This window comes from Canis lupus, chromosome 20, assembly GCF_003254725.2.
Source record: "Canis lupus dingo isolate Sandy chromosome 20, ASM325472v2, whole genome shotgun sequence".
Classification (NCBI taxonomy): Eukaryota; Metazoa; Chordata; class Mammalia; order Carnivora; family Canidae; genus Canis; species Canis lupus.
The window spans coordinates 56,270,918-56,294,865 of NC_064262.1; the positions used below are offsets into that span (position 1 = coordinate 56,270,918).

At 62.7% G+C, this 23,948-nt stretch overlaps 1 protein-coding gene across 2 annotated transcripts in view; it reads right to left on the reverse strand.

The window, feature by feature from the left end:
* The window catches only part of NFIC (nuclear factor I C), a 65,795-nt gene extending 60,104 nt beyond the window's left edge, over window positions 1-5,691 (reverse strand). For both annotated transcript variants that reach the window (XM_049098400.1, XM_025456917.3), the window contains exon 1: window positions 5,506-5,691. In XM_049098400.1, coding sequence (XP_048954357.1) covers window positions 5,506-5,508 — 3 coding nt within the window. In that variant the 5' untranslated portion in view covers window positions 5,509-5,691. The remainder of the gene's footprint in view (window positions 1-5,505) is intronic.
* Window positions 5,692-23,948: the final 18,257 nt, after the last annotated feature.

The window sequence follows — 23,948 nt, forward strand, 5'->3', positions numbered from 1 at the left end:
TGCAGAGGCCCGGCGCCAGCGCGCGTCTTTCCCCTTAAAGATGTACAACCCGGGGTGCAGGGCAGGAGAGGGGGCTCCGGGGGCATCGTCTCCCGCCGCTCCCCCAGAGCCACACATGGGCTGCGGTTCCCTGGGCGCAGGGGTTGGCTCCAAGTGCACTCCTCCACCAGCCCACCAGCCCCAAAGGTCCCAGCTGACCCCAGAGCCGCCAGCACTCTGCTCTCGCCTCTTCAGTTAGCACCCGAGGGGACCTGGGTGTGCAGGGAGGGGGTTGCTGTGGCATCCCCCACGAGTCTCCCCAACATGCCAGGAGGATGTGTCCAGAACCTCAGGCTGGCCAGGTGAACCCTTGCAGCCTCTTCCCTGGGCGTCCAGTAATTCCTACTGACCCCAGCAGTGTGCCCATTTCACGGATCTGGAAACTGAGGCACAGCGAGTGGCTTGGAGCCAGGCCACCTGGCCCCAGAACCCACATTCCTAAAGCTCCACTGTTCTCCCTCTAGAGAAAGGGGCATAGACCTGACATCCCCCCTCATCTGAGCCCCCAGGGTGCCTGAGGACCATGACCTCAACCCTTCCCCATTCACTCCCGGAATCCTCCCATTCCCAGCCTCCACCGCGGAAGCTCCCACTCCCACCCCACAGACCAGGGCGATGTGTCGCTCTGCCCCTTGGTGTCGTCCCCTGTCAAGTGCACTGACGGTGCCCACCCATGGGATCCATGGGCATGAGGATAATGGCACTTAGCAGAGCCTTGACCTTCTGTCAAATGTGCACCGAGGCATTCTTAGAAAGCTTGGTGATTTTGATTTGTTCTCTCCCAGTATCCTGACGCCAAATGATACCCTCTTGCCAACTTGGGGCAGCTGCCCCATGCCCAGGGTAAAGGAAGGTGCCAGGAACCCTGTTATTCTCCCGCATTACAGGGAGGAAACAGGCCCAGAGAAAGGGAGCCGCTCGCCCAGGGCCCCAGGGATGGACCAGGCGGGAGCAGGGTTCCCACAGAACACACGTTCAGGGCCACGGGGACCTCCCCACTGCATGTGGGTGTCCGTTATTCAAACAAATAGTGCTTAGCACATCAGGAGCACTTCATGGGAATGTCTGAAAATCCCTGTCGGGCGGGGAGTGTGGGGAGGGGTGCATTTCAAAACCCCAGGATGAACGGGGAAGGCAGGTGTCTAGGAATCCAAATGCCAACATAACGTCAGGCAGTATTTTATTATTTTAAAAGTGCAAGGAGCACAGAGAGTACAAGATCCCGAATTCACAGACATTTAAAAGTTGCCCTTGGCTTCAGAGGGTTCTCCCGGCTTTGGCCCTCTGAGCCCAGCCTGCCCCCCAACCCCCAGGCTTCTGTTGGCAAAGTGAGGTTTGGAGAGTACAGACTAACCCCCTGGGAGCGTCAGTCTCCACATCTGTAAAATGGCAAAGGTGCTAGGACCCGCCTGGAGGAGGCCTGGGGAGTTGGGAGTCCTGGGGTTACCTGTGTGGACACCCTGGACACCACGAGTGGGACAGTGCGGACGTATGTGCTCTAGTCCGGGCAGGAGGGGCCCTGCGAGCACACAGCGGGCCAGCGCTAGTGCAGGGCTGCGGCCAGGTCTGTGCCTCCTCCAGCAGCAGCTAAACTCCAGGGTGCCTCAGCTTCCCCTCAGCTTCCCCTCCGTGAGAAAGGGCAAAGGTAGTTCCAACCCCTTGGGATGTCGTGGGTGAACCAGTGACTGGACTGACGTTAGGACACTGCCTTGCACCTGGCAGTGTCTTACCAAAGCAATTGGTGGATCCGGACCTGTTTGTGCCAGGGCCCAGGAGGCGAGGGTGGGGGCACGATTTAGCCTCTGGCACCCTGGATGGAGCACCATATAGCTCGTTGGTTTAAAAAGATTAAATAAAACACGCTCGCTCCTTTATAGCTCATTCTGTCTTCTCTCTAACTGTCCCTGGGACAGACGCACAAGTGTGTTGACTACCACTCTCTAACACCAACGGCAACAATTTGGGAACAAGCCACCGAGTCCATGGGGGGAGGGCAGTTCGGGGAGACTACTATGCAGCTCCATAAAAGCACAAGCAAGCTGTAGGCAGGGCTTCTCCCTGCAGGGTGCTCTGGATCATTCTCTGCCGGGAGGGGGGCGGGGACTGGGGGCATCCTGGACACTGTGGGGGAGGGGTGCTGAGCAGCATCCCTGGCTCCTTCCCACTGGATGCCAGGCGCACCCCCCAATCCAGACAGATGTCCCCAGACATTACCCAGTGTCTCCTGGGTCAGAACAGTCCCTGGGTGACACCCCCCACCCCACCCCACCCCGCCCACTGGAAATGCTGCAAGGAGACTCAAGCTCTCATCTGGGATTCTTTTGTTAAAAAAAAAAAAGCAAGCATATTTGTAAGAATATGTACCTGTTATGTGTGCAATGGTTCAGACAAAGCTGATGGAAAGAGAGCTGCCCCGGAGTGGGGTCCCACTCGGGGAAGGGTGGTGAGGAAGGCTGCTTTTCACTTTGGGGACTTTTATATCTTCCTTAGATGCTCCTGGATGGTTTGTGTCATTAACAACCAACTTTTTAAAAAAAGTGAGTGCCATTCACAGGGCAGCTGAGGCAGGGACCACAGGTGTCCACACAGTAAGTCCACAGCCACCACACCCGGAGAACAGAGGACACAGCACCGTCCAGGCCCTGGGAATGTGACAGTGTCACCCCTCCTCTGCCCTTGTGTTCCCATTTTACAGAGGAGAAACTGAGGTTCTAGAAGGCGATGTTAAGGTCTTTGGTCTCCACAAGTAAAGGTAGGATGGGGCACAAGGCTGGTACAGATACACGCAGACACACACACCATGCCCCACGGACACTCACGTCACAAAAATGCAGACACACAGTCCTCATATGACACATACAGTCACACACACGTGACACAAACACAGAGACTCCCATGAACTCAGACTTCCCCACACCTGGCCTCAAACATCTCCTCAGAGGGGCACCCAGGGACACCCGGACTCCCACAGACTCACACACACACACACACCTTCAGCAGACTTGGGGAGACACACAGATCCACTCCAGTACACACACAACCGTGAACATAACACATATACGCTCCTTCACCATCACACCCTCACACCCAAACACAACCATGCACACGCCCACAAGCAGCAGCCCTCCCAGGATCCCTACACAGGTGCCTGCACGTGCGCACCACATCCCTGCTCCTCCCCCACCCGTGCCCCCCAGAGCCGGGCCCAGGCTCAATGCTCTCCCCAGTGGGCTGCACAGGGGTGGTGGGTGGTGGCGGCAGGGCCTGTCTCCCCACCCCAAATGCAGGTGCCTGTTTGCGGCTGGGAGTGTCAGTGTGGGTCTGTGTGCGGTGGTGCGGGCGTGCAGTGCTGTACACCTGTGTCCTGGGTGTGTGCTTGTCAATGCTCCTGCACAGATGTGTCCCACTGCACCAGGCGCCCGGCGGGAGAGGCTCGTGCTGGGAAGGGCAGGCGGACCAGGTGTCCCACTGGGCGGGAGGGTGGCTGGACTGTTGTGTCTCCGCAGTGGCGGGGAGCGCAGGGGAGGGGGCACACTGGCAGAGAGAGGGGGGCAGTTTACCAGACCTCCCGACCTTGAGGGTGGGGCGCCTACACATCCCGGTGTCGGTGTAGGACCCCTCTTTCCCTTTCCCCAACAGCCCCCTAAAATGGGTTGCAGGTTTAAAGGAAAAAAAGCTGCTCCTCCGGCCTGGCCTTGGCGCTTTTATATTTAGAAAATTATATCAAGCGCCCCGGTGTGGGGGTGGGGGTGCGGCGGGGATTCCCCCGCAGGGGAGCAAACAACACTCTGTGCCCGCCCCTCTGGCCTGGGAGGGGGCAAGCGCAGGGAGGCAGGCCTGGGGGTGGCTCCCCGCTTCGGGGGTGAGGGGGTTTCCTCGGCCACCCTCCCGGGCCCCACCTGGCCCCCGCGCCTCTGTAGCCAGCCGTCCCTCGGGACCTCCTCCGCCGCGGAGTGGGGGGACACCCGCCGCCCCGCCTCCCTCTGGGGCAGGTCCCCGCGCACGCGCAGCCCCGGGCGGGAGCAGGCGCCGCCGCCGAGCGATCGTGTCCCGGCGCCACCTCGCGCCCGAGCCTCAAGCCGGGACCACCTGGGGCCCCGCGGATGGGGCAGCCCGAGTGGAGGGGGTGGTGTGGGGTGCGATGAGGGGTCAGAGTTTGGACGCGGTAGAGGAAGCACCCGTCCCTCACTCAGGAGCCCCGGGTGCAGGAGGAAAGGAACTGGGGGGGCCCAGGGAGCGTGCAGACCCATCCCCAGGAAGAGTCCCTGGGCGCGAGAGACACGCACACGGCGACACCCGGCCGTCCCCTGGGACGCGGCCGCTCCACACAGCCCCCCGGCGGCCGCACATCCCCATGCGGACCCCCGCGGGTCACCCCGGGACACCGCGGCCCTCCTCGCAGCTTCACAACATCTTCCCAGCGGGACGCGCGGCCACCGGCGCTCCCGCCGTCCCCGAGCCGCACAATGCTCGGACACACGCGCAACACAACACACTCGGCCACGTGGGTGCGCGGACACACGCAGGCACATAAAGGAGGGCTCGACGCCTCGAGACCCGAGACCCGCGGCCCGCGACGGGGCCCCCGGCCGTGCAGAGCCGCCGACGCGCCCGGGCTTCCCGCGCGGACCCGCCGGGGCACAGGCGCCCCCCACGCGCCCCCCGAGCGCCGGATGCCGCCGACGCCCGCGGGCCGGGCCGGAGCCCTCGGGCGCAGCCGCCGACGCCAAGCGGGCCCGGGGCGCGCGGGGCCGAGACCCGGGGACCCCTCCCGGCGGCGGCCGGCGCGCGCGGCGGAGGGCCGGGGTCGGCCCGGGGGCGGCCCGGGGGCGGGGCTGCGGCCTGGCGCGGGCGGGGTGCGGCCCCCGAGCGCAGCCGCCCGCCCCGCTCCAAGTTCAAGGCGCCCGGCGGCGGCCGCTGCGCGCTCTCCGCCCCTCTCCGCAGCGGCCATTTTCCGCTAGCTGGCGCGCGGCGCTCGTCCGGGCCGGGGCACCCCGCGGGGCCCGCCGCCCCCCGCCCCCGCCCCCCGCGCGCCCCGCCGGGCGCCCCCTCCTCGGCCCCGCGCCCCCGCGGGCTGCGCGCTCGGGGGTCGTGCGCTCCGGGCCGCGCCCTCCCGCGCCGGCCGGGCCCGGGAGGAGGCGGGAGGCGGGAGCCGGGAGCCGGGTCCGGGGGGGGGGGCCTCTCCGGGGAGCCCCGCCCTCCCCGCCAACTCCGCGGCCCCCCACTCGGGGTCCCCCGCTGAGCCCCGCGCGCCGGCTCCGCCTCCAGCCGCGCGCGGGGGGGGGCGGGGGGATCGGCGGGCGGGGGTCCCGCGGCCGCGGGCGGCGCGGGGGGGTCCCCGCCTGGAGCCCCTCCCCTGGGCGGCCCCCGCCCCCCGCCCCCCCAGACCTCGCAACTTTCGCCGGGAGCCCACGCACCACCCCAAAAACTCCCCGGGCGAAAACGAAAGTGGGGGCGGCGACGTACCATGGCGCTGCTGCGAGGAGGCGAGGCCGGCGCCGGAGCGAGCGCGCTCGGTCCCCGGCGAGGGGGGGCCGGAGGCGGCGGGAGGAGGCGGCGAGGGAGGGCGCGCGGGGGAGGGAGCGAGCGCGCGAGGGAGGGGGCGCGCCGCGCCCGCCCCCCCGGCCCGCAGGACCCTCCCCTCGGCCCGCCCTCCCCCCGGCCCCGCGCGCCGCCCGCGCCTCAGGCCGCTCCGCGCCCCGGCCCCGGCTGCGGCGGCCCCGGCTGCGGCTCCATCCCCGGCGCGGCCCGCGCGAGGGGAGGCCGAGCGAGCGGCGGCCGCGGCGGGTCGCGGGGCCCAGGTCGGGCTGGCTGCGGAGGAAGCGGATCCACCTTCGCCGCGGCGCGCGCGCGCTCGCACACACACTCGCACACACACTCGCACACACACTCGCACTCACACGCACACACGCGCGCACAGGGCTCAGGGACACTCGCGGCCCGGGCCTCCGACCCCGACGCGGACACACAACGCACAGCGACGCGCGCAGACCCGCACAGGCTCGCCCGCAGCGTGCAACACACACAGCCTGCGGCGTCACCCGGGGCGCGGGGCCACGCTCGCCGCCGAGGGGGCTGTCTCGGACGCACGCCTCCCGCAGGGGGCCACGGACGCACACCCGCACGGCCTGCGGCTGCCACCCAGACAGACACCCCGGGCACTCGCACGTACTCGCAGCCTGTGGGGTGTCACGCAGACAGCCACAGCCTCCACGCTGTCACATGCACACTCACAGCCCGCGGGGTGTCCCCTGGACACCCACACAGATTGACGGCCGTGGAAAGACCCTCCAGACCTCGGCCTGACCCGCACACCGACCCCGGGAGGCCTCCCCCAGGCGATCGCGCCCGCCCCCCCACCCCGGGCCCGTGAGTGCAGGTGTCCCGGATACACGCAGTCACAACAAGCACGCATAGCGGGGAGACGGGACAGATGGGGACACAGACAGACTCGGACACCGAGGGCGACAGACCTGGGGCGCGGGGGTCCCCTGGGGGTCCCGCAGGGGCTCCAGCGGGGCGGGGGGCGGGGAGCGCGCGCGGCGGCCTCGCAGGTGGGGGTGAGCGGGCGCCCCCTCCCCGGGTCACGGTTAATGGTGGAGCGTCCGCAGCGGGGGGAGGGGCGGGCGAGGAGGGTCACCCCCCGCCCCTGCCGCGCGGGCCGCCGTGAGCCGGGCCGCGGTGCCGCAGCGCCCCCCCACCCCCAGCGCTCTCCCGCAGTCCCCCTCCTCCGGCAGCCGCAGAGCAGGCGCCGCCCCCTTCCCCCCTCCCGGGCTCTGCGTCTGGCGCAGCTGGGGGACGACGGGAGGGGTCTTGCCCGGGCCGGGTGGGCGGAGGAGAGCCTGCGAGCGTCCTGCTGTCTGGGCTCCCCTCAGCCTGCGCCCCCAGGTCCCCGCACTGGGGCGCCGGGATTCAAGGACCCCTTTGGAGAAGTGGTTCCCAGCTCTCCCAGGGAGGACGCCGGGGTTTAGGGAGGGGGCAGGCGGGGGCTCAGGACGGGAATCGGGCCCCGGACCGCCCTTCCGCAGCCGTGGCGGACTCTGGGGGCTTCTGGAAGTTGATTCTGCGGCTCTGTGCGCGCTGCTGGGCATCCCAGAGGCTGGGAAATCTCGGACAAATGAGATGTGACAGCAGCCCTGCCTGCATAGTAGGTGCTCAGTAAGTCTGGGCCGCCCCAGCAGATCTCCACCAGGCCCTGAGCTCCCGCCCTGCCAGCCGAGGTCTCATCGCCTCTGCACGCTCTCCCAGTTTTTCAGGAGAGAAAACTGAGGCCCAGAGAGGAACCCCATCTTCCCCAGGTCAACCAGCATGTGGGAAGCCTGAGGACCCCAACCCTAAAGCCTCCTCCAGGGTTCTGCGGTGGTGAGAGGGGAAGGTTCTGCAGGTGGCCTGCCTTCTCACAAACCTGAGGCCAAAGGAAGTAGGGGTGGCTACTCTGGCGCTGGCGAGGGAAGGGTTAAGTGGATAGAGACCCCTTCCCCCACCCTCTGCCTCTCTCCCCCCCCTCCCCCCAATCTCTAATCTTCCCCTGTTAATCCCCACCATGAATCCTCTGCCCCTCCCTCTTAGGTACCTGAGAGGAGGGGCGGGGCCTGAGTTGATAGCTGCCAGACCCCAGGGATTGGGGTCCAGCGGACAGTCAGGAGGGCACAGAAGCAGCTCCCACCCATCATTTTCCCCAGAGGCCACCCCTGGGCTGCAGGAACCGAGCTCATGTGTGAGCCTGCTCTGTTACCCTTCCCAGCAACCCTATGAGGTGGGTGCTATTAATTCCATCCCCATTTCATGAGTGGAGAAACTGAGGCTCAGACAGGTTTAGACATGTGCCCAAGGTCACCCAGCTGGCCTGGAGGACGCCTTCCTGACTTAACCTCCTCTCATTTTAGCTTCTTTTGTGATCTGAATAGGCTGAGAATCTCTCACATCATCAACTCCTGTTTCCTGTATAACTGTAGGACACAGCTCAGCTGAGTCTCTGCCACCACAGACCAAGGACCCCCCCTTTTCCTCCAGATGTGTTGGCCTGCAGTGCTTCTACTCTGTTACATTCCTGGGAGGCAGACTGATTAGTAAACACACGAAAAGTGCCCAGTGTTACAGAGGCCAAAGAAAGGATAACAAACAGTAAGAAAAATACCATGCTCTGGCGCTCATCAAAGTAGGTAAAGATTGTTAAATTGATAAAAAGCTAGTGCTGGTGAGGATGTGGTGAAACAGGCATTTTCACAAAGTGCTCGGAGGTGAATGTGTATGAGTTGGGAAAGCAGTTGGCAGGCATGGCAGGGGGCGAAGGCACGTTCAGGCCTCGGGGCCCAACTTCTGGGAGTCTGTCTCGAACTCCCATAACCTATGAGTGCCCCAGAAGATGTTCCTTGCCCTATGCTTGTGAGAATTGCTACAAAACAATGTTTCTCAGCCTTTTTTTTCCCCCACTAGAGTCCCTCTTGAACTGTCTGAGACTTTTTTTTTTAAGATTTTATTTATTTATTCATGAGAGACACATAAGGAGGCAGACACACAGGCAGAGGGAGAAGCAGGCTCCCTGCAGGATCGATCCCTGGGCCCCAGGATCACCATCTGAGCTGAAGGCAGATGCTTAACCGCTGAGCCACCCAGACGCCCCTGCTTGAGACTTTTTCTTTCCTGATCACCTCTCGTGAAATTTTAATACCACGGGTATACCGCGTGCTTGTGTTTATATTTAATGTATATCTGTCTTTTGTACATCAGAAGAGTAAGATTTTATTTACAACCCTCCCACCACCAGACCAATTTTTGCCCTTCTCGAGAATGCATGCTACAAATAATGGCACAGACTTCTGATGAAATGTGAAAAGGAGTGAGGTTCTAGTAAGAACAAGACAACCACTCAAAAGGAAAATAGGTCGAAAGCACGAACAGGTGTACGATGAATGATGAGACAGGAGTGGCCAACAAGTTCATGACGAGATGTCCAGCCTCTTTAAGGGCCAAGGGAGGGATGCCTGGGTGCTCAGCGGTTGAGCATTGGCCTTCGGCCCAAGGCGTGATCCTGGGGTCCCAGGATCCAGCCCCACATCAGGTTCCCCGCAGGGAGCCTGCTTCTCCCTCTGCCTGTGTCTCTGTCTCTCCCTCTCTGTGTCTCTCATGAATAAATAAATAATTTTTTAAAAGATCAAGGGAATGCACGGGAAGGCCGTGGCAAGGCCCAATTTTCCTCATAGCCCTACATTTAAAATGTCCAGCAATACCAAATGTCACAGAGGTTGTGTGTACACAGAGCTCTTGCACACTGCAAACACTCCGGGAAACAGACTGGCCTGAATCGCAGCCCTGAACATCCATGGGCCGCATAACATGGCCTTTCCGCTCCCGGATACACATCCACCAGAAAGCTTTGCTCGTTGCTTCTGGGAGATGCGCCCCCCCCAACAGTCATCACTGCAACGTGAAGAAGCCAAAAACCCAGAAACGACCCGAATGCCCATTGCTGTGAGAATGGAGAGATGCATTGTGGGAAATTCACCTACTGGAGTATCAATCAGCAGCCCGGCCAGGGGGTGTCCCCAGCCACAGGCCAACAGTATGGAGGGACGGAGCAACGCAACATCGAGGGGGCAGGGAGCCTCCAGAAGTTACACATGGTGTGATAGCCTCCTTATGAAGTTAGAGTACTTGAAACGACATTTTACGGGGGAATAACAATTTGAGATATGCTTATTTTTGAGGGGGGTGGGGAGGGAGGGAAAGGATAAATGATCCTTTCCCCAGATCAGGGAGTGTGGTTGCTTTCTAAGGGAGAATCCAGGCAGCAGGATGGGGTCATTGCTAAAATTCTCTTTATCCAGGTGGTGTTGAGTTGGTGGGTATCTATCCTATTAGCAAAATTTAAAACTTACTGATAAGTGGAACAGTGATGAGAGTAAGTCATGAGTCAGCCTGGGACTGAACTCATTTCAGCATCTAAAGCCCAAACAAACTGCCGAAACCACCAGCTCAGAATAACGTGTGAGAGTAAACTGTCAGCTCCACGCCGCGAGGGTAGGGGGTACCCATCTGGTGAGTTCACAGCTGCATCCTGACACCGAGAACAGCTCCTGGTACGAAGTAGGTGCTCAATAAATATTGACTGAATGAATGCAAGTCTGAGGGACCAAAGGCCTTGTAAAAATCCCATTTTAAGAACAAATCACAGGGGTGCCTGGGTGGCTCAGTCGGTTAAGCATCTGACTCTTCATATATATTTATTTGTTTGACAGAGAGAGTGAGAGAGCAGAAGCAGGGGGAGCAGCAGAGGCTGAGCAGGGGGCCCAACTGTGGGACTCAATCCCAGGACCTTGAGATCATGACCTGAGCCGAAGGCAGATGCTTCAACAGACTGAGCCACCCAGGAGCCCCAAGCGTCTGACTCTTGATTTCAGCTCAGGGTCATGATCTCAGGGTCACGATCTCAGGGTCCTGAGATCAAGTCCCATGTTGGGCTCCACACTGGGCATGGAGCCTGCTTAAGGTTCTCTCTCTCCCTCTCCCTCTGCCCCTCCCGCCTCCCGCTCTAAAAAAAAAAAAAAAAAAGGAAGAAAAAACCCCACATCTCATATGTTTATGTATATGTTGTATTGATATGCATAATATATGTGCACATGAAACGTGTAACATACAACGTATATGTAGTGTATGTATTTATTATTTACCTAGTGTATTTATATAAAACGTCTATGCTTTAAATATGCTATGGACATCACATAACATATAGTATATATTCACACGTGTGTAACGTGTCACATCCAATGTACATGCACTCGAAGGCGCCAGGTATTGTTACACACTGTATAATGCATAATTGTATGTTACCACGTGTATAAACATATTAAATATGTTTATTAGATAACGAGACACGTAAATACACATATTTAAAAGAATCACGCACATACCCCACCCCCCTCCCAGGGTTACTCAATCACTGGCGTGAACCGATGTCCACGATGCTTTGTCTCGGAGGCAAAGCAAAGAGAAAACCCAAATCGCTGGATGAAGGAGACTTCCTTCCGGCATCTAGGCCAGAGCACAGCCGGAGCCACGCGGCACCGCAGCAGGGGGCACCCACGGCTGTGGGGTCAGGGGCCACGCCTAGGCCCCTTCCGTAGCTGCGGGACCTGAGACCCAGACAGTTACTGATTACCCAGAGCTCCTCTCTACTCAACTCTGCCCCAGTAGCACGGAAGCCACCCTGGACAATAAGTCAACCCACAGGCACGGCCACGTGTCTGGATCCTCACGCTCAGCTTAATTATTTTGGGGTTCATCCATCTGCCATGTACACCCATGGCTCACGCCTCCTTCTTGGCGGCTAGCGTGCTATGGGCCGGATAGGTCGCAGCATGCTTCTCTGGCTCACCTGCCGATGGGCATCTGTGGTGTTTCCTCAGACTGTCACAAAGAAAGTGGCTGGGACTTGCGGGTGGTACGACACCTTACGGACGTGCCCTTTCATTCCTCCCGGTGAATGTCTGGGACTGGAATGGGTGACAGGCGGGGGGCGTCTATGTAGAAGTGCGTGCACCGCCATCAGCCTTCATTGCTCTTGGGTGAAGACACCCAGGGGGTAAAACGCTGGGTCCTGTGGCGGTGGGTGTGTATCTAACTTTTCTGGAACTTGCCAAACTGTTCTCCGAGGCGGTTGCACCATTTGACATACCTGCCAGGAGGGATGGGGAGTCCGAGCTGCCCCACCTCTGGTGGCTGAGCCTGAACGAAGGGAAGAGCCTAGGCATCCTTTCAGACAGGGCGGGTGAAGGGGAAAGAGGTAGCTTGGGGGGGGGTTAGGTCCTGGCAAGATGAAGGCCTGGATTTGTGCAGAACCTGCTGGCCATGCCCCCAGGCCCAGGTGAGCGAAGCAGCTGCAGGTTTGGGGCCCAGCCACTGCACCTGGATTGTAACCAAGGGATTGCTGCTTCCCTACCTGGCAGGGACGGCCAGTTCTCCTGGCAACACTCAGATTCTAGGACCTGCCCCTGGGAGGCCGTAGTCAGGTTTTGAGCATCAAACCTCGCATTAGCCCTAAGTGACCTCCATATGTATACAGCAGGGGCAGTTTGCCAGAATCTTTTACTCCTGTCCCGCTTTGATACCAGGATTTGGCTTCTGGGTCTCTCTTCCTCGGAAACGAGGACTGCAGTCGAGACACAGACAGGGGCCCCCCAGCCTGGGTTTGAATGCTGGCCGTGTCCCCTGGGCCAGTCATGCCAGTCATCTGAGCCTCTGTGTGCCCATCTGGAAAACGGGAGGATCACGGGAGCCATCGCAAGGACTAAACAGGTTCACATTTGCAAAGGGCCTAGGACAGGACCCGGCACGCCGCAAACGACAGCGAGGTGTCGGATACGTGAACACAAACCCAGCTGGAGGTGTGGGGGCGTTGGCCTCCGCAGCTCTACCTTAGCATCTGGGAATAACCTGAGCACCCAACAGGAGGGGATCGGGGAGGAACTTTCACAGGATGGGGGGAGTGAGGTCAGCTTCCCAGAATCCTCAGTGGTGTGGGAAAAATATGACATTTTAAGGGGAAGAAATAGCATGTGATTTTTATACAAACCACATATTTCATAACAATGGCCAGTATGAGGATACCAAGCTCATTATGTGCCCAGCACTGTTGAAAGTTACTCAGGGGTGAGAAACTTCTGGGATGAGCCAGAGGGTAAATATTTTCAGCTTTGCCAACCAGATGGTCTCTGATGTACCTACTCAGCACCTACTGAGCCAAAAGCCAAAAAGCCAAAAGCCATTAGGGATGACAGTGTGTCAACCGATGGGCCGTGTACCAATAAAACTTTATTCACGAACGCCAAGGTATAAATTTCACGTGATTTTCATGATTCTTTTGAGTTTTCCACCCACTTACGATGTCACATAAAACAGTTCTTAGCTCATGGGCCGAGCACAAAAAAATCCGGCCCCTGGCATGTGGTTTGCAGATCCTCGCATTAACTGATCACTGCAGCTCCATGCGACAGAGACTAGCATCATTCTCATTGTACAGATGAGGAAACCGAGACCCAGGGAGGTGGAGAGGGTTGCCCCAGGCCACACAGCCAATACGTGGTAAGCCTGGGATTTAAAGCTGGGCCGGGGGAATCCAGGGTGGCTCAGCGGTTTAGCGCCTGCCTTTGGCCCAGGGCACGATCCTGGAGTCCTGGGATCGAGTCCCGCGTCGGGCTTCTCCCTCTGCCTGTGTCTCTGCCTCTCTCTCTGTGTCTCTCATGAATAAATAAACAAAATCTTTAAAATAAATAAAACTAGGCGGGCTGTCTGGCTCACAAGGGCCACTGCCTAACCGCCCCCTCCAGTTACCTTCTAGCTCTGAGCTGTGAAAAGGGGAGGAAAACAGAAAGGTGGAGCCGGGAACGGACCAGGAGGAAAGAGGTCACATTTGCAACAATGGTGTTAGCTGAATTTTTTTTTTTTTTGCTAACCTTTTTCTCCTTGACAGTGTTGCTGTAGGAGGTGTTACTCTAATGCGGGGGTGTGTGTGTGTGTGTATGTGTTCAGACTTGGCCACGGTCCCTACCTGCACAGAACATTCTCGGCCCTCAGATGTTCCCTCTGCCAAGTCTCATCATCCCCCGCCCCCCACCTAGAAACCTCTGGAACCCTAGAGGTTAGCCGTAGTGGGTATCATTACGCCCATTTTATAGATGAGGAAATTGAGGCCTGCAGGTGGCCAGGAAGCCCTAATAACAGCTCTCATTGTGTAGGCAGCCATTTCCAGCTATTATCCCATCGGGTGCACAAACAGCCCTGGAGGCAGGCAGGGGAGCCCCGATGAACAAGTTTGGTGGAAGAGGCATTACTGAGGCCAGAAGAAGGAAATGACTTGCCCAGGGTCACACGTGGGGACACTGGTGTGACCAGGTCTGCCGGGCGCCTGCTCGCCGGGATAGGCTCCAGGACCAGAGGGCAGAGCATGGGTCCGATGTGCCCACGGGGACCCCCACCCCCACTGCTGCCTGGGCCCCTTTATCAGGGTCTCACCTCCCCGTGTCTGTCTCCAGGGGTGATGGCTGGGCTTGGGTTCTGCTCATTTCTGGCCTTGTTACAGGACAAGCTAGACCGCCAGAGCCGAAAGGAGGGTGAGGCACTTATTGGGGGGCTGCACCAGGGCTGCTCTCGGTCCTCGAGGCAGCTCACCTCTTACCACAATCTTGTGAAGAATCAAACTGAACGCAGACAACCCACGGCTAACAGAGTAACCATGTTTTGGAAAAGGTAAGGTCAGCATTACAGATTTGGGGTGTTTCAGCCTCGGGTTAGCACCTGGCACCCCCACCCCAGCCCTGGAGGTCCAGGGGGATGGAAGCCCAGATCCACGGGGGCCCGGATGGGAAGGGCATCCCAGGCAGAGGGAACAGCCGGAGCAAAGGTGTGGAGGCAGCAAAGTCCCTTGAGTAACCAGTGGGAGAGGGGCTGAGGCAGTTGGGGGGGGGGCCTTGAAGGCCGCATCCAGTACCCTTCGAGGAGGCTGCCTCCTTTTCTGCAAAATGCAGGGGTGCGGTGGATGCTGAGAGCCTCCAAACTCCCCTTCCCGCCACCCCCATTCCCAGCTGCCAAGCGCGAGGCCAGGAGTGTGATTTTCAGGGTGAGCCCAGCCTAGGCTCCGTTCCAATCCCTTCTTCCTGCCAACAGCTCTCTCTCCTCCTTTTGATTCTGGTGGAAAAAAAAAAAACACCCTCTCCCTCCCCCCCAACCGCTGCTGGGAGGAATCTGACCTGGCAGAGGGCCCGGGTCTCCGCCCTCCCCAAGCCGTCCTCTGCCAAGTGCAACGTGGCCAAACCAGGGGACCCTCTGCGGATGGTACCCCCCACCCTGGGTTACAGAAGCTCGGAGGAGCTCCCTGGCTCAGTTTCCCTCCAGGAGGGCTGCAGGGCTGCTCCAGGGACCCCCGGTCCCCTCCAGGGCTCAGCTCCCCGCCCCTGCACCCCACCCCCCGACCTAAGACCATCTGTTCATCGTTGAGAACCTCGGCACCGGGGTTCCACTAGTGGAGAGATCCTGGAGCCGAGGGGCAGGCGCTCGGGGCCCAGAGCAGAGGAGAGGGCCGGCCAGGCCGCGGCCACCCAACCCCCCTGGTCGGCGCAGGCTTCTGGGCGGGTGGGTCTCGGGACCCCCTCCACTCATCGGCTCGCACCCACGTGGCCCCGTCTCCTCTGTTCCCGGGAACCGGGCCGGATGACTTCTGACACCGGCCAGAATGAGGCCCTGCCAGGCCGCAGAACCTTCCCACACACGAGCCCGGAGCCGCCTCGGTTGCTCCCCCGCCTCTCCCCCAAACAGAAATCGCGGGGACCTGCCCGGGGCATCGGCGTGACCAGGGGGCCGAAGGTGGCTGCAGGTGGCTGTTCTGCTGGCACATGCCCCCCACCCCAGTCCTCCTGGCCATGCCCACTCCTCCCTCTTGCGGCCCCATGAACCCCTGGGGTTCCCGTAGGGCTGGGGGAGCTGCGGGGCAGGCCAGGAAGGGGAGCACACACTGACTGGAACTTGAGGTGTGGGGAGGAGGATAATAATAGTCATCGTTCATGAATTCATTCATCAACATTTGCTGAGCACTTGCTATGTGCCAAGGGCTGTTCTGGGCACGGAGGATGCAGCAGAGAACAAAAAGTCAAAATTTCTGCCCTCATGGAGCTGACGATCCAGTGGGGGAGACAGATGGTGAGCAAGAGGCAGACGTGGAGTGTACTGCGCACTGCGTGGTGGTATCTCTGAGAAAAGCCATGCTGGGGGGTGGGGGAGGGAGAGTGGGGGGGTCGGGCCTGGGGGTGGGATTTTAAGGAGCTAAGACAGGAGGGAGGTGGAAGAGGAGGCATGTGGGTGTCTCGGGGGAGGGGGTTCCACAGGGAACAGTTCATGCAAAGGTCCTGGGGCACGACTGGGCCCGGCGTGGAGGAACAGCCAGGAAGCTGGTGTGACCGATGGAGTTAGTGAGGGGGACGGGAGGGGGACGGGGAGGGCGGGGGGCAGGTGGTGCAGGGCCTCGGGGACCCGCGGGGAGGGTGGGAGCCCCGGAGGGCTCTGGGGGCAAGGAAGGGCGGGACCCGGCTCGGGTGCTCACGGGCGCCCTCTGGTGGCCGCTTCCGGGAGGACGGATTGTGGGGGGGCGAGGGCGGGAGCCCCGGGACCGGTGGGGCGTGGGGGGGTCCTGCAGTGCTCCGAGTGGGTGACGCTGGGCCGGAGCGGTGACGGCTGTGCACCTGCTATGCGCCAGCCACCCCGCTCGAGCCTCTCTCCACGGCGGCCCCCCAGGAGGTGCTGTGATCCCCCGGCTGATGCACGAGGGGCTGCTGGCCCGCGCACGCAAAGCCCTTTGCCCCAAACCCCACTGTCTCTGGGGGGCACATCACATCGCTCCACCGTCTGAAGCCCTCCACGGCCTCCCATGGTCGTCAGGATGACAAAGTCCTCCCCGCAGCCAAGAGGCCCTGCAGGGCCCGCCCCGTCCCCTCCCTGCCCTCCCTCCTCCCTCTCCCCCTCCGTTCACTCCGCTCCGGCCGCCCAGCCGCACCGGCCTCCTGGCCGTCCCTGCAACGCGCCGGGCCCCGTGCTGCCCCAGGATCTTTGCACGGGCTGCGCCCGCCGCGCAGACCCGCGCTCCCCCTACACGCGGCGTGCGAACGCCTTCCTGAACCGTCAAGCCTCATTCTGGCTCAGGGAAGGGAGCACAGCCAGGGTCCCGCCTGCGAGCGGCGCTCAGGGTGGGGAGGCCCCCCCCGCGCCCCCGTATTAGGAAGCACCCGCAGCTCGCCGCGGCGCAGGACCCGGGGGGGGGGGAGGCGGGTGGGGGAGGCGGGGGGACCACCCCTCGCGCTGCCCTGCGCCAATGGGCCTCCGCGGGGGTGTGGCCGTCCTCGCTGGGGCCTCCCCATTGGCCAGCACGCACCCAGCTTCGCCGGATAGGCCGGGGCGCAGGGCGAGGCGCAGGGCGCAGGGCGCAGGCCCCACCTGGGCCGCCCCCTCCCGCCCCCGCCCCCGCCGCCCGAGCCCGCGATCCCAGCCGGGGGTGCTGGTGCCCGGTTGCGAGCTGCCGAGGGGGGGCCCTGCCCGGGCACGCCGGCCTGCCGCCCTCAGATGTTGCAGCTGTGCACGCCCTGGGCTCCTCGTGCCAGTTCCTGGAACCCGGGGTGCAGGCCGCCCAGCCCCCGACCCCCCCAGGTGCCCGCAGGCGCTGGCGCCGCCCCTCCCCGGGCCATCCGTGGTTGTCACAACAGGGTGCCCCGGCGGCAGCGGGAGGGGGCCGGGGTGCTGCTGCGCCCCCACCACTGCCCGCAGCGCCCCTGCCCGGCCGGGTGGACCCGCGCCCCCGAGGCCTAGCCATTTTGGAAACTGGAAAGCATCGCCTGCTGGAAAGGGGCTGCCTCAGTCTCCCCGCGGAGCCTTTACGGGCGGCTGCAGTGGGGGGTGGCCAGGCTTTTCTCCACACCTACTGTGTGCTGGGCGCCCCCCTCCCCGCCTCGTCTACACCCTCGGCTGCAGCCACTTCTGACCCATTTCACGGTTGTGCAAACTGTGCCGCCTGCCCCGGGGGGTCCCACGCTGAGCCTGAAGCCAACTGAGGCTCCGTCCACCTCCAGGCCACGTCCCCTGCCTGGTGACCACTGTACCCACCTCCTCGGCTGCCCTGGGTAGCAGCCCCCACTGCCTGCACCGCCCCCCCTCCCGGGGGGGGGGGGGAGTGTCCAAACAACTGGGAGGGGGAGCCAAGCAGCCAGACACACTACAGCTAGACACCTGGCAGCACTTCCCGGGTCTGGAGGTCAGTGGAGCAGGGAATCTACCCATGTTTTCTCCCCCTTTGGACACACTTCACGCCCTCGGGAGAGGAGCAAAGAGCGGGTGAATGGTGCCACTTTTGTAAGAAATAGGGATGTCACGGCTCAGGCAGGTGTGGCCGCTTGCCCCGGGGTGGTGGGACTCCGGCTGGCCCGGGAGCTGGCGCCCGGAATCCTCTGAAATTCCCCACATGTTGTAGCTTTCTGAGTTCGGCTGAGCTGGGTTTGCGCTTGCTTGCTGCGTGACTTTGAACAAAGGTCCCGAGGTGGGACGGAGCTTGGCAGGCTTGGGGACAGCCACAAGGCCGTGGAGCGTGCAGCCGGAGTCAAGGCCAGGCCTCCGCGGAGGACACGGGGAACGGACTCCGCCCAGCCCCTTCGCACCCGGGCGTGGGCACCTGGGTGTGGGCTCGGGCACCGCCTGGCAGCGCGGAGCCTGCCCGCACACGCCCGCCCCGAGCCCATCTCCCAAGTCCCGCTCACACCTCTCTGGCCTCTCCCCCTTTGGGTGGAGAAACTGAGTCCCAAGTGTGCCAGGACCTCACGGGTGGGAGGGGCCCGGGGACCCGATGAGGCATCCCCACTGTCGTGTGGGAACTGGCACGCATCGCTTCTGTATTCCTGGCCTCAGTGTCCCCATCTTGTCTGCTAACAAGCCAGGCAGGGTCGCCGCAGGGAAGAGACGAGGATCCGTCTCCGGGCAGAAATGTGGGGTGGGGGTTGCAGCTGTGGTTCCTGGGCCCCCAGAGCCCACCAAGGCCGCCCCGTGCCCACGCAATCAGGCCTCTGGACGTTCAGAGACCAGCTCTGCTGCTTACAGACCTCGCGGCTGGGGCAGGTGGGCAGGTAGGCAGGTGGGCAGGTAGCCCGCTCACCCCGTAAATGGGCCCAGCGCTTGAAGCACGCAGCTGTCCCTCTCGGCGGGACTGGCCTCGTGGCCCCCACGGTACTTTGTACTGCGAGGGCAGCCCCCGCCCGCCCCTGCCAGCTGCCCTGGGAAGCCCTGCCACCCCGAGGCCTGCTTCCCTCCTGCTCCTCTCCATCCGCCAAGGGGGCTCCTGGCCCGTTGCCCCTTATCCTGCCGCTGCAGGAACGGGGTGGCCAGCAAGCCACCTCCCAGCAGAGTGGCAGAAGGGAGCCCGGCCAGCCCATGGGCGGTCGAAGAGTGGGGGGGTGCCCCCGGGGTGGGAGCCTCAGGGCGAAGGACTATACCTCTCTGCCACGGCGGGCCGGGGGGGGGGGGGGACGCCACGGGCACCCGAGGTGGGTCGGTAACGGCAGGAAGTGGGTTACACAGGGAGAGAGTCGTTGGCACTGTGATTTCCGGCCGGCGGCCGGGTTGCCAAGGGGCGGGGCAGCAGGCAGGGAGGCGGGCACCCTGTTGTTGCCACCCACCCAGGTCCCATCCGAAGGAGGCGGGAAATGCAGGTTCGCGCGGGCCGGCTACTGGCTGGAGGCCGCCTGGGGTTTGAATCCTGCCGCCGGGGCTGGACGCCCTCCATCCGGGCGCGGGCACCGTGGGCGCGGGGGGTGAGGGCAGCCAACTTGGTTTCCCAAGTCCCAGGCCTACCCTGACCTGCCGCGCGAACCGCAGCCCCTGTCGGCCCATCTGTCCCGTGGGCCCGGCATTTTCACGACCTTACGCTTCGGTTCTAACTTTCCCCTTCTTAGCACACACGTGTACACGCATGTGTAAAGCGCCCGTGCTAAGCACCTTCTGTGGACGAGTGCTTTTAACCCTCTCGGGGACCCCGGGGCAGGAGGGGGTGCTCTCACTCAGTGGATCCCCACTGAGATTTGAACCCAGACCTCCCTGTGGAGGTCTGCCCTGCAGCTCGGACTAGGGGAGCTCCGTGTTGGCTTCCCCATTCCACGGATGGGAACCCCACATCTTAGCGAGGGCGCCCAGGGTCGGGTACCCCCAGGCTGGGCAGGGGCGGCATCAACGCTTCTCAGGGTGCACAATGAGAGTGAACAGCCAGCACTAAGTGAGCACCTACTGTATACTACGCAAGCTCCTTGCATGGCCTTTTCAAGCACCCAGAGGTCGGGGCCTTTCAGACCCCCATTTTCTGGAGGAGGGAAAAACTGAGGTGCAGAGACATGGCCAGGGTCAGAGTGGGTGAGAGCCTGACCTCGGAGCCCTTGCTCTGGGCCCTTAGGCTCCTGTTTCTCAGTCACGCTCCATCAGCCCGCCCAGCACCCCACCCTGCACGCCGGGTGCACCTGGTCTTGGGGGGGCAGAGACCCCACTTGGATCTCTGGCCAGGGAGAGGGAATGGGGTGGCCGGGACGCAGGGGGAGCACGCGACGGGCTGCAGACCCTCCTCCTCCAAGAGGCCAGGCCCAAAGTATCCCACCCACCCCGGCCCCGCTGACAGGACGATGGGAGCGTGACAGATGGGGTTGGGGGGAGCCTGAAAGCGTTAAACAAACAAAGGGAGAGGCGGTTTATATAATCTCTAGTACAACGTGTCCTCTTGAGCCAGGATTAGGCGTTGGCGTTCCCCAGGCAGCCCTGGGGGTGGGGGGTGGGCAGCGGGCACCCCACTCCTGCGCCGCCCCGGCCACTGCCCATCTCGACCCCGGCTTGGGGAGGCTCAGGGCACAGGGTGCCAGCTCTGCCCGGGGAGGCAGCAGGGTCCCCGAAGCATGCCCCCCCGCACCCCGGGGCAGCTCTGCTCCCAGGCCCTTGTCTGTACAACCAGCACAGACCGAGGGCCTCACTTTGTCCTCGGGGGATGGGCGTGTGGGGTCATGCATCCGGAGCGCCGTACACAGTCAGCGCTAAATAATCACATGCCTTGGAAGGCTGCGGACAGTGGGGTGCATTCATGGAGCATCACCAGCCACAGTGGCGACGGTAACAAATGCGAGGTAGGTCCCATGAGCTCCGTGGTCTCTGGGCTCCTGGACGTCACATGCTGGTGTCCTCCCCCTCCCCCCGGAATGTCGCCTGCACGGGGGCAGGTGCCTTTGTTCTGCTTGCTGCAGCCTCCCGGCCTCCCAAGCCTGAGCCACTCAGGACCACGCGGTGCCCCGGGCCACCCTACTGCACCCCAGCCTCTCGGAGCCGGGGTGGGGGGTCTCTTAGCTCCCATTGTCCAGAGGAGAAAACCAAGCCTCAGGAAGGGGGGTCACCTGTGCAAGGTCACCCCACCAGAAAGCAACGGCGCTCAGGTTGAAGGGCCCCGATGTCCGGGCTCCCGGCCGGCCGCGTCGCCGACTCCCTCCTCCCCAACACAGGCTCTGTGGGAGCAAGGCCTGGGGAGACACGGGGGCAGCCAGGGCCCGGGGGCTCTTCCCGCACCTCCCTTCAGGCCTCCTGGGTGCAGCATGGAGAGCGGAGGGTGCGCGAGGAGGGGGACCCTCAGCCCGGTCACATGGCCCCCGCCTCCTGCGGCCTGGCCGGGGACCTGGACCCGCTTCCCGAGGGCACAGGGCAGCCACCCGGCTGGCAGGGCTATTTTTCCGGTCACCGTTACTCAGCTCTGGGATCTGGGAGGAAGGTCGCGGCCTCCCCTGTGCCCGCCGCAGGAGCCGGGCCGGCCCGGGCAGGTGTCCGGCGTCCCTGGAGGCGGGGGTGACCCAGGGGCTCCCTGACCCCAGCATCCCTTTGGCCTCAGCTTGGCAACCTGCTTCCAGACTCGAGAACCTCCCACCCCAATAGTAGCGGAGTCTGGGGGCAGCCTGCACAACCCACACAGCAGGTGTGGCAGGAGGCGGGAGAGGTTCCTGCCCTCGCCCCTTCCGTCCCGAGGTCGTGCTCTGCTCCGAGGGGCCGCCGCCCGAGTCCGGCCACAGCCCAGGCCACGACCGCTTGACCCCCAGCTCAGCCCCTGTCTGACTCCGGGACCTGCGCCCGTGGACACCCCGCCACGGGCCCTTGCTCTGCTGTGTGAGTAAGTGGGTGCCGTGGATCCCGCTTCACAGAGGAGCCGGGACGTGAAGCCGCTTGCTCAGTGCAGGCTGCTCCGGCCCCTCCCTGGCCTCCTGGGTTTCACTCCTGCCCCCACACCGTCCTGTCCCTAAAACACCTTTTGAACTCTCTCTGGCTCCTCATTGCCCTTTAGGTAAAATCGAGCCTTCTCTTCCCGTGGCCCCCAGGGCCCACACCACCTGCCCCACCCCTCCCTGCCGTCCCCTCCTCACTCTCTCCCTGTAGCCCACTCTGCTGCAGCCGCTCGGGCCTCCTGGCTGTTCCTCCAATGCACCAGGCCCGGACCTCCAATGCAAAGGCCCCAGGACCTTTGCACAGGCTGTGTCCAATGCTGCCTTCTTTGCATCTTTCGGGAACATTCTCTCCTGCCCTCCTGTCTCCTCTCCCGCTCCCCCGTCCTCCCATCCTGTTTTATCCCACAGCCTCACACTCATCTGATGTCACCCTATCTGTTCAGTTGTCTGCACACCTGTCCTGATCACTGCTGGACCTCCAGGCCTGGAGAACAGGGCTCAGTACCCTGTAGGAGCTTGATAAACATTTAGGCGAGTGGTCAGCAAACCATAGGCCAGACGCCAAGGCGGGCCAACCCCTTGATTTCACAAATAAAGTTTTATCAGTCCTGGGCCACACGCACGTGTTCACGTGGCATCTGTGGCCGCTCTTGCGTCGCTGGACAGAGCTGACTAGTCCCAGCCGAGACCGCCCAGCGCACAGACCCCCACCGACTGAGCGTCCAGCCCTTTACGGAGAAGCTTCGCGCCTCCTGCTTTAGATTAACGGCAAGAAATCACACCGATGGAGTCACCCGACCCTGTGCCGGCTTCCAGCGCTGCCTCTACGTCCCCAGCAGCCAGCGCGACTCTGGGAGCACTCGCCTTCCTGAGCCTCAGTTTCCCCGCCTGTTGCCTGCGGAGTGTGGGAGGCTGGCTCCCCGCCTAATGAGCCCCCGAAGTGGGGAGCCACCTGGATTAAGTCCGCACACGGGAAACCGGGGAGGGGGGGTGCTTCACGACTAGGCGGCGGGAAGGGGTTTCTTAAGCAGAACTTCCAGCGCACGCGCTGGTGTGCGACCCATGCGTGGATTTGACAATAACTGGAAGGATTTCTGCCCCACGAAGGGCACTGGGAACGGAGCAGGGGGTGGGGTGGCAGGGCCGCTTCCGGAACCCCGCCACCCGCGCCCACGAGGGGGCAGAGATGAGAAGGGCAGGAGCTGCCCAGGCTCGCAGAGCCCGCGCGTGCGCGTGTGAGCACGTGTGCAGGCGCACTAGTATGAGCGCAGGCATGTGCATGAGTGTGTACATGTGAGCACGCACCTGTGCACGCACGAGTGTGAGCACGCACACGCATGTGAGTCTGCATCTGAGCACTGCACAAACGTGAGCACGTGTGTACATGTGTGCCTGAGTGTGTGCATGCGAGCATGTGTGCAGGCACACGTGTATGAGCGCACACATGTGAGTGTGTACATGTGCGCACATGTGTGTGAGTTTGGGCAGCAGCGGGCCCGGGGAGGCCCTCTGTCGCCACCCGGTCACACCCACAGGCGCGCACCCGCAGGGACGCCCCGGGCAGCGGGTCCACAAACAGCCTCCGAGCACCATCCCCAGAACAGACGAGAAGGGCGAAGGGCTGCAGAGGGCAGCGGGGAGGGCTGCGCCGCGGAGAGCCAGCCCTCTCCATTTATACCGCGGTGGTGTGATGTGTCAGCCGTGTCCCCCGCCCCAGACTCCCCTTTTGGACCATAAGGGACATGGGTTGGGGCGGCCCAGTCCAACAGGCCGGGGCTCCTGGTAACCCGAACGAGGACAGGGCTGCGCACATGGGGACACCCGGGGGCTGGGACGGGGCGAGCCAAGTGGACAGGCCGGGAGTGGAGCCTTTCTCGCCGCCCTCACAGCACCCACCCCGCCGCCGCCGCCTCGACGGCAGACCTGTGGCCCCGGGGTCACCGGGCCGTTCCTGCTCCTTTAGCCGCCCAGCTCTTGGTACCTCAATCACGGCAGCGCCAGGAAAGAAGCACACACGCGAGCTGGCCAGGTGTGGCCCCTGGACCCGAGCCAGCTGTGATGGTTAAAGTTTATGTGTCCACCCGGCTGGGCCGTGGCGCCCCGCCGCTCGCTCAGATGCCGGACCAGACAGCCCCATGCACCTGTTTTGCA